General features: G+C 45.5%; 3 protein-coding genes across 4 annotated transcripts in view; 1 reads left to right on the top strand and 2 right to left on the bottom strand.

The window, feature by feature from the left end:
- The window catches only part of LOC132462676 (inner ear-specific collagen-like), a 5,486-nt gene extending 5,032 nt beyond the window's left edge, over nt 1–454 (top strand). Inside the window, exon 5 of the mRNA XM_060058340.1 lies at nt 1–454. This exon is cut by the window's left edge and continues 1,595 nt beyond it. The gene's annotated coding sequence lies outside the window, so the exon portion shown is untranslated.
- The window catches only part of wdr33 (WD repeat domain 33), a 373,687-nt gene that overhangs the window by 56,433 nt on the left and 307,254 nt on the right, over nt 1–10,000 (bottom strand). The gene's annotated exons all lie outside the window — the stretch shown is intronic.
- saga (S-antigen; retina and pineal gland (arrestin) a) overlaps nt 849–10,000 on the bottom strand; it is a 12,899-nt gene continuing 3,747 nt past the window's right edge. Inside the window, exons 5-16 of the mRNA XM_060058137.1 lie at nt 9,513–9,712; nt 9,336–9,395; nt 9,028–9,095; nt 7,965–8,100; nt 6,781–6,865; nt 6,464–6,536; nt 6,157–6,294; nt 4,972–5,049; nt 3,965–3,979; nt 2,191–2,243; nt 2,026–2,035; nt 849–1,700 (exon numbers count right to left, since the gene is read on the bottom strand). Coding sequence (XP_059914120.1) covers nt 1,574–1,700; nt 2,026–2,035; nt 2,191–2,243; nt 3,965–3,979; nt 4,972–5,049; nt 6,157–6,294; nt 6,464–6,536; nt 6,781–6,865; nt 7,965–8,100; nt 9,028–9,095; nt 9,336–9,395; nt 9,513–9,712 — 1,043 coding nt within the window. The 3' untranslated portion in view covers nt 849–1,573. The remainder of the gene's footprint in view (nt 1,701–2,025; nt 2,036–2,190; nt 2,244–3,964; nt 3,980–4,971; nt 5,050–6,156; nt 6,295–6,463; nt 6,537–6,780; nt 6,866–7,964; nt 8,101–9,027; nt 9,096–9,335; nt 9,396–9,512; nt 9,713–10,000) is intronic.

Below are 10,000 nucleotides of genomic sequence, written 5' to 3'. Positions count from 1 at the left end.
GAAGCGTCTTAGCCCGAGTCTGGCGTCGTGGTGACGCCAGACTACGAAGGGATGCGAAGAGGAGGAGGCTTGTAGTGTAGGCTGGTTATTCTACGCCGTGCACACAGTTTACCACAGAGGCTCCACTGAAGCACTGAAGAGAGGGCGTCAGCGATGCCGGTGAACAAGTCTGCACCTGAGATGAAGGAAAAGGGTGCCGCCAGTGGGATGCTTACGGATGTCTGCCAGGCGCTGTGCTGGGACCTGACCCGGTGGGGGGGGGGGGGGGGGGCTTGTATTACCGATATAGTTATTGTGAATGTGCTTTCTTGTTGTGTTCACGATGACAATATGTATGAGGGCCCGCCACAGGGGGACGCTGTTTGAGACACGTTGCTAGACATGCTTCACGCTTTACTTCTTCAATAACTTCAATCTGTTTCGAAAATAAATTCAAACTGAAACTTCAAATGGAGGCTGATGTTTTTCATATTGTTCACTACAATTTTTGCAAAATCATTGAAGTCATTTTCATAACAACATCCATGATAGTACTACATATAGGTAGAGACTAGCATGTCGTTCCTCTAACGGCCTTTAGGGGGTTCACGTGGAGACTAGCATGTTGTTCATCTAACGGCCTTTAGGGGGGTAACGGTAGAGACTAGCATGTAGTTCCTCTAACGGCCTTTAGGGGGTTCACGTGGAGACTAGCATGTAGTTCCTCTAACGGCCTTTAGGGGGTTAACGGTAGAGACTAGCATGCATTCTTGTGAATGAAGATGAGTTTAAAATCGATGGCAGAGGTTAGCGGTCCCAGCGATCTCAAACAATGGAAGCACTCAGTTGACATTCCTAAAGAAAAAGGCTGATGTCACGAACACTGCATCAATTTTTATTTTTGGACACTGACAAATATCAACATCCGAAACCTAATAGAGCAAAGGTTTGCTCTTGAAGTGCCAGTTAGGGAGAGCAAACATTGCTTATTGCAGCCTTCAAGTTTAATTAGACCCTCAGCCAATGGGATGCGCAGAACATTAACAAGAACCATAGACCGTCAAAGATATGTGGGAGAATTTAAATGTAACATTTGTCAATGGAATATATACGACAACAAACGACAAAAATAAATGGCTTTTAGAGGGCATTTTACGTTCTTAATATGAGGGCGCATAAGTAAACTGGGTTACCAGCACAAAAGAAGACAAGTTAGGAAGACTGGGAGGATTCAGGCTTTGATTCGATCGGGGAAAATAAAAATCCTCAACGCAGGGTTAATAATCCTTGTTTGACAAACAAAGAATTTATCAAATTGTCTGTGGAAATAAAAATCGAGTCAACAATAAAGACAAACAGGTACGATTGTCTGACAGCAGTGAGTTACCATTTATTGACGGTAACAGTCAGTCAGACCTACGTTTTGCACGTTTACAGTGACAGACCGACCCGTTAACGTTATTATTAGCAAGTGCTACAAATGACCAAGCAACCATGGACTACAAGCGGTCGGTGGGACTGTCATTTTAACGAACACTAATTTGGAATGAAGCTCCTCCCCAGGGGGAGGAGCTTATTTTGTCTTGGGAGGGGCTTATTTCTCCTTTGGGGCCATGTCGTCCCCCCCGGACACGTTGCCGTCGTCTTCGTCGTTGTCGGCCTTCATCCCCTTCATGTTGGAGCGTTTGAACTCCTCAAACACCAGCTCCTCCTCCGGCTCACTGCACACACACACACACACACACACACACACACACACACACACACACACACACACACACACACACACACACACACACACACACACACACACACACACACACACACACACACACACACACACACACACACACACACACCAGTTATGCACATGTGCATAAAACACGCACAGATAAGAATGAAGAAGAGTGCGTGCACACATACAAATAGACCTACACACATACACAAGCACACACATACATACACACACACACACACACACACATTCATACACACACACAAAAACACATATATATTGGTAATAAAAAGGCAGAGGTGTTGTCTTACCTTTCCCTCGCTGTGGGGGGCGCAAGAGAAAACACAAAGAGATAACATTAAATATGTAAACTAAAGTAGAAGATTGTGTAGATTACATGCACGCACAGATGCACGCGCGCGCACGCACGCACGCACGCGCACACGCACACACACACACACACACGCACACATTACCTGCATCTGGTTTAGGATGCATCAGTTTGAAGGGAACCTCAAGGCCATGCTCACTGGAACACAACCAATGTAAATCAGACAGGTGAGTGTGGACATCACACAGGTGAGTACAAGTGTTGACATCACACAGGTGAGTACAGGTAATGATAACATCAGCTGATGACATCACATAGGTCAGTCCAGGTGATGACATCGCACAGGTGAGTACAGATGATGTCATCACCAGGTGAGTACTGGTGAAGACATCACACAGGTGAGTACAGATTATATCATCACCAGGTGAGTACTGGTGAAGACATCACACAGGTGAGTCCAGGTGATGACATCGCACAGGTGAGTACAGATGATATCATCACCTGGGCCCTGGACCACGAAGCTCGCTTAGAGGGTTAGCGAGGTATGTTGAGCTCCAAGCCTGGGTTAGTTGTACCACGAAAGTCGATCTCTTTTAGCATCGCTGTATCACCATGGTGACTTATGCTCGCAACCAAACCTGGTCGGGAGCAGTTTTTCGGCTTAGTCTAGCCGGAGATCGGCTACTTAAATCGGCGTGCGCAGCTTCCTAGCCCCTCCTCTGACAATGGCGTCACCATTTGTGGGTGTTCCCGTGGACCCCGGCGCACTTCTCGTACAGGCGTCTCTCCGGAGACAGAGGGTTTTACGGGACAGAACCGATCCCTTGGCATTGTCTGACTATATTCAGATTTCAGACTTTATTGTCATTGTGCAAACAACGAAATTGGGGTTCTTCATGAGAGATACAGATTCTCATCAGAGGGTGTTCGTTATTTGATCGTCCTTTTGGACCTTATGTAGACAATGAGTACTGTTGCGCATTGTGTCTCCGTGACAGTGTGCTAGAGTGGAGGTAGCGCGTCAGTCTTGAATTTCTGCGCGGGGGGTTCGACTCCCAAGTGATGCAAATTTATGTGAAGCATAAAAAGTCCTAATTCTCATGCATATGGAATACTTATTCACTAAAGCTTATGGAATTATATTTTTGTGCTTATTTCGAACTTGAACCCATATTTTCAAGGCCGTGCTGGCACCACATCTATGGGGGTAAAATGCATGATGATAGACCGTCGAATTTGTCGCTGGTGTTCGGGTCTTATACTAATCCACTACGCTACAGCCGCTACCTCTCAGCGGTCGAAAACATGCGATACATTTCTTAAATAGGGTGTATTTAAAGTGAATTCCCTAAATGATAGAATAAGGCAGGATGGACGTTGCTTATGCATTTTTAAATCATCATCATTCTATTTGGATTAATGGCGAACAATTCTGCATTTGGCATAGTTATTTTACAGACAATATGCAGAATCTTTTCACTTATACTCATATAGACTGCTTGATCTATCGTAAAGGTGAGAAAAATGACGCAAAAAACGCCCCTTTCACGTGAACGCGCACTGAACCTAAAGCGGAAAACCTGGTTCTACTAATTGAATCTAAAGTGAGCTTCGTGGTACCATTTAACTCTGATTGCGAGTTGCGGCTCTGTCGAGCCAGGTTTTCCCAAGAAAGCCTGGGTATGTTCAGCGAGCTTCGTGGTATAGGGCACAGGTGAGTACTGGTGAAGACATCACACTGGTGTGTACAGGTAATGACAGTGCACAGGTGAGAACAGGAAATGACAAGACTAGATGATGACATCACACAAGTGAGTACAGGTGATGACATCACACAGGTAGTCAGTAGAGGTAACTATGGTTTATCTAACTATCTGGGTTACTATCTGGGTGTTACATAAGCAAAGAAGTGACCTTACCTGGAGCCCATCAGCCTGAAACAACAAAACAAAGATTGAAGTGAAGCAAAGGCAACCATTTGAAACAGGATGCATGGATATATTTCCGCTCAAGCGCATTAGGAGGAAGGGTAAAACCATCGCCACCCAGCGGTATTGTTCCAAAGCTGAGCGAGTAACACATTGTGTTTCCCATTGACTGTGTTTTAAAAGAAAATACTGCAGTCTAATTCTGAAGTGAGCTATGACATCGGCTACCGATTTCAGATGGTTAAAGTAACGAGCTACGAGCTTCCATAAAAAAACGTTCAATATCCTGTGGTTTCGGTAAAGATCCAAATAAAAAGAAATGCTGACTTCCGTTTTGCAGTAAAACGTAGCCCTATGATGTACTTTTCTTTAAACATCTCTATGGGGAAAAGCGATGCATTTCACCCCAGTGTTTGAACGCCAATAGCAGAGGGAGTGGATTCGTGATCCCCTCAATTGCTGTGTTCTGATACCCATACTTCCATGCGTACACTTAAACGTAGTACACTATCCGCACCCACTAAGCACGCAGATTTCCAGATGTCAGTGTTGTTCCAAAAAACGAATACTCCGTGCTGCACTAACCGGAAATTACCATCACGACTGTTGATGGTGACGGTAACAGTCAGTCAGACCTACGTTATCGTCACCCGCCAAAAATGGTGAAGGGTGAACCCTTTCCACGTAGCTGCTTTAAAAAGCTACAAAATGACTCCATCAATGCAGGCTATTTTTTTTCGAGCCGAGCTGCTGGCTCAGGCTAGCTCCGCCTCTTCCGCTACGTAGCCAAGATGGCTGCCGTTGAGTGCGAAAAGTGTCCACCGATCCACACTCAGCGTTTTGACTGTTCTGAAAGCACCATCCGGGTCCTTTCAGTTATTTTCGCCCCGATCGTAATTGGAACGCTCTACGTACTCAAACTAAGTAGGCTACAGTAAGTATGGGAAGTATGGATATTGGAACACGCCACATGTATTACTCCACACCACTCCACTTACCCGCCGATGACCAGCTTCACCATGACTCTGTACGTGACCAGGATCCCCATCACCTCCTTCAGAACACCTTCTTTGATGCTGAGATGCAGAACACGACAACATTACATATAGCTTTATTCGGGAATCATTTCAGAGCTCGGACATGCCCGACCTGAGTCAGTCGCAGCATCAAACTAGCGCGCAAATTAGCGTGTTGATAACGCCTCAACGCAATCTTATTTTAACGCGAATAAAAGAACAATTCCCAAATCTGTGATGCTACTTATTTTAATCGAACTACACCTAGTAACTGTTGGTTTACAAATGTACGAAATAACTGAATGCTTACAATTCCCTAATCGGTGGTGTTCCGTAAATTTCATATTCAACCCACACTGAGTGGTTCAATAAAACTCAAGATCACTTGGTCTAGTTTGAACAAAAATTTAATTTAGTATGAATGACAATGTGTCTTTCCTTTTGATAATCTCATTTAATTCAAGTGGACTGGATTTACAATATAATTTTAAAAGTGTGATTATTCGCGAATTAAGCCAATACTATGCGATTAATCACGATTAAACAAATGAATAGTTTGACAGCCCTAGTAATTATGCAAGACGAGGAATGGACTGCATTTATTCTAACCAGTGTCTACTCAATGCGTTACAATACTGCCTCAAACCTCATTTGATTCATATCTAATCTTCACTCTGGTTAGGTGTTTTTGATTCATAACTTATCCTCACTCCAGTCAGCTGTTTCTGAGAAACTAGGAGCTTGATTAAATTACACTGAATGTGTAGCTACTCACTTTCAACACAATCGTAACCGTTTGTCTTTTATATTTGATCTGGTCGTGGCAGAGTTGGTTTTTCAAGGATTTCATGGTTTAGCAGATCTATCTGCCTGTTAAACTACCATGAATGCTTTAATTTCACATGATGCCCATGTTTCCTGCGTGAACGCGAAAGCGCCTATGTCCCGTGATTCACCTCATGTGTGTCACAATTCATTTATATGTCATCCATCATTTTCAGCTGGTGTATTCCTTCAAATTGCAATTAACACAACAACACATCAAAATAACCCCATCCACATGACCCAAAGAATAACCTTTTGTGCAAAACCAAACAAGTCCTTCTGTTCTTCACTGTGATTGGCTCTGACTGAGATCGACCTTGATGTGTGTGATTGGCTACTCACAGGCTTGAGGATGCCAGGTTGGTGTCCTCATGTTTCAGCTTGCCGTCCAGCGCTATGCCCCGCCTCTCCTTGTTGTTGGCCAATAGGGGAAGGAGGGTGTAGACCTTTTGGAGACTTGCTCCAGTGGAGACTGCATCCCTGAGCCAATAGGAGACAAGCATTTAAAAAACAGGGCTGCTTTCCTTCCGATCAACTTTACTGTCCAACTTTTAAAATTACTGAGACAGGAACATATCACTATGTGGTCCATGACAACGATACAAACTTCATGAGTTAATTAGGACTTGATCATTGTTAAGACTTTTACCCAGAATCCTTGATGGCCACGGATTTGACATAGCTGTCATTGCAGTATAAAACCACTGTGGAAACCTGGTCCACTGGGAGAAGAGGAGAGGAGAGGAAAAGGGAGGAGACAGGTGAAATTATGTAAATAAATATTGACTATTGACTACTTAGTCAGGCAAAATGACTTACCCCTCTCTAAGTGCTCGTCTGTGAATAATAACAAACATCTCAGCTTAACTTAAGGACTAGGTAGGCTAGGGACATCGGGGATCCAACCCAGAACCTTTACCCCTGGGACGCTGTTCAACAAAAGGCAGCTCCTCTTGGGTTCCTCACCAGAGACAATGATGTTCTTGATGTTTTTGTTGGAGTTGTTGGTCACGCTCACGTTTACGTTGATGGCTTCGCCGTGGTAGAAGGTCTACAGGAGAGGGGGGGGGGGTCAGAGGTCAGGCGTGAGGGTGTTCCCCCGCAAACATAACCATCACCAATATCGCGTCGTAGGCGCGGAGCAGACGGAGGCGCGGCGGCAGTAGCTCAGGAGGTAGAGCGGGTTGGCTGGTAACTCAACCAACGAGGTGTCCCTGAGCAAGACACCTCACCCTACCTGCTCCCGACGAGCTGGCTGTCGCCCTGCGGGGCTGACTCCGCCGTCGGTGTGCGAATGTGTGAATGAATGGATGAATGTCAGGCACTATTGTAAAGCGCTTTGGATAAAAGCGCTATATAAATGCAGTCCATTTAGGAGTTCAGTGAATTCTTTGAATTCCAATGCAGGCCACTAAGGCAGCAGGGTCAGGGCCAACGTCTCTTGGTCTGTGATGACTACAGGCTGCGGATCGGCCCCAGAACAACCCTGCTCCATTTACCTTTAGGGCATTAAGCAGACTCTTCTATCCAAACCAACTCACAATAAGTACATTTGTCAAAAGAAGGAGAAACAACAATATATTGCTGTCGGTACAGTGAGGCTGTTCATTGAACCAAGTGCCAAGCACTAGCAATCGCTAGGTTAACCCATTCCCCATACACAACAAAACTATAACTACTATAACTAAGTATGACATATGAAGTGCGTACATCAAATGCCAGGATGTACAACATTCAATAAGTAGGAGGGGAGGGACTTCAATGGTTCTCAAAAAAAAGTGTTTTTCATTATTATTATTATTATATCAATAAACAAAAAGTAATAAATATAAAGAGAAAAGTCGACTCTCTCTAGCTTTCAATTAAATCCTGTTACATTTGTTAGTTTTAATCCGACTGTTCATTACTTTGAGAGGATGAACCTCAGTTTCCTGATTTGGACCTCACTTGACCTCACTCCCAGAGGTCCACGGTGCAATGTTCTTTTTCACCACTGGGATGCGGACGGCGTTTCCCGCCTGATTTTTTTTTCTTTGGTGGCCCTCAGTCAAATTATGGGTTCCTAAATTGGCCCTCAGCTGTCCAAACTTTGAGAACCCCTGGTCTAGGTGAACTCTGAACAGGTGAGTCTTGAGTCTCCGCCCACTCACGTCCTTCTCCAGAGTGACCTCCAGGTGCAGCGGTTTGTCGGCCGTCACAAAGTCCCGGCTCCTCGTCACCGGCTCGACCGGCTCGTCCGTCTCGGGTGCGTACTGAACCTTCCGGAGCATCAGCTTCACGGTGCTCCTGGGGTGAGGAAAAGCACCGTCACTCACGCTCACTATTTAGCATCGTCAGGGGAGCGGCTGAACACAGCGCTGTCACTCAGGCTCACTATTTAGCATCATCAGAGCATAGGGCGTAGAACAGAACTGTCACTCCCGCTCACTATTTAGCATCATCAGGGGAGTGGTGCAGAATATTCTCGGGTATTCTCGGGTAAAGTTTGGTTCCAGCCTGGTTATAGTCTGGTTAGCACTTGGTTAGTGTGGCTGGGTAGTGGTTCTGGTTAGTGTGTCTGGTTAGTGTTGTTTGGCTAGTGGGTCTGGTTAGAGGTTCTGGTTAGTGTCTGGTTAGTGTCTGATTAGTGTTTCTGGTTAGTGTCTGGTTAGTATGTCTGGTTAGTGTGTCTGGTTAGTGTCTTGATAGTGTGTCTGGTTAGTGTCGAGTTAGTGTGTCTGGTTAGTGTCTTGTTAGTTTCTTGCTAGTGTCTGCTTAGTGTCTGGTTAGTGTCTGCTTAGTGTCGGGTCTCACTCCCGCTCACTATTTAGTATCATCATCAGAGCGGTGGAGAACAGCACTGTCAATCAGGCTCACTATTTAGCATCATCAGGGTAGTGGTGGAGAATAGCACTATCCCTCAGGCTCACTATTTAGCATCATCAGGGTAGTGGTGGAGAATAGCACTATCCCTCAGGCTCACTATTTAGCATCATCAGGGGAGCGGCGGAGAACAGCACTGTCAATCAGGCTCACTATTTAGCAGGCCTTCTCATACAAATGATCTGACAATGAATTCAGATATGGGTTTGTCTACAGTTTAAGCTAGAATCGGGGATCGAGTCCAGGCCATTGGACTGGGATTCAAACACCTTTGCGGCCCTTCAGCTTCCCTGCCCTGGCCTCTGTCAATGTCTTTGTGTAAGAATCGGAATGTCGGTTCCAGTCTCTCACCTTTTGCGGATCTTTGCGTCCTGGCTCTCAGCGCTGAAAGCCTGGATCTCAAACTCCACCGCACATTGCTGCAAAGTGAGAAGACGTTATCTTAAAAGGGACAGCTTACCCAAAAGAGCACTGCTTCATACATGTGTTGTTGAAAAATTCCACCGGGCAAGATTAACACTGTTTCCCGAGACAAATCATGGAGACGTTGGATTGTTGACACCTTTGGTTGATTCATCCTAGCTCATGATGTCAATGGCACACCTTCCAATCCAGAGCAGTAGAAGATGTATATCCTGAATCCCTTGTTTGTGCTTTACCTTGCCAGAGTCATGGGGTCCCGGCTGTAAACCCACTGAGCAAGGCAGGTTATCAGGAAACTGTAGGAAGTAGATAGTGGTTAGGGTTAGAGTGTTACATTTCGTTCCAGCCAACCTGAGATTCATACAGGGTCATGGGACTTTCTCCTCTGGAGAGATAAGTTGGTCGTATCCTACCTCGAAGAAGAAGGGGTAGGCGTTGTCACCCAGCTTGCGCAGCAGTTTCCCCTGGATCTTGGTGTGAACCGCCTGCTCGCGGTCCAGGAGAGGGGGGTACACCTGGCGGGTGGACACATAAATCTCCCTCCTGAACACGATGCCCATCACGTCCATATCGTCTCGGCCGTAGCGAAAGGTGCAGGACAGCGTGACAAACGCTAGAGGGGGCCAAAGAGGCATTCGTTTTTATCCAAAATGTAGACAGTGTTCCGGGGTTATCTTAAACATGTGCTACAGAAAAATGGGGTCTTGTGACCCCTGTTTTTAATAGCTGATTGTGATTGAGGTCAAGAAGCTCCTTTTATAAATACGACTGCATTAATAATAGCACACCATACCTTGAAACTGCAAGCCTCATGCTAGCAACAAAGTCTAACACGGTACTAACTGGCATGTAGGAGTTATTTGGAATGACACTAGCAGACTACTTTCTAATCAGGATCGAA

This window comes from Gadus macrocephalus, chromosome 8, assembly GCF_031168955.1.
Source record: "Gadus macrocephalus chromosome 8, ASM3116895v1".
Taxonomy (NCBI): Eukaryota; Metazoa; Chordata; class Actinopteri; order Gadiformes; family Gadidae; genus Gadus; species Gadus macrocephalus.
The sequence above is the reverse complement of the archived record's forward strand: the minus strand, read 5'-3'. Positions and strand labels throughout refer to the sequence as shown.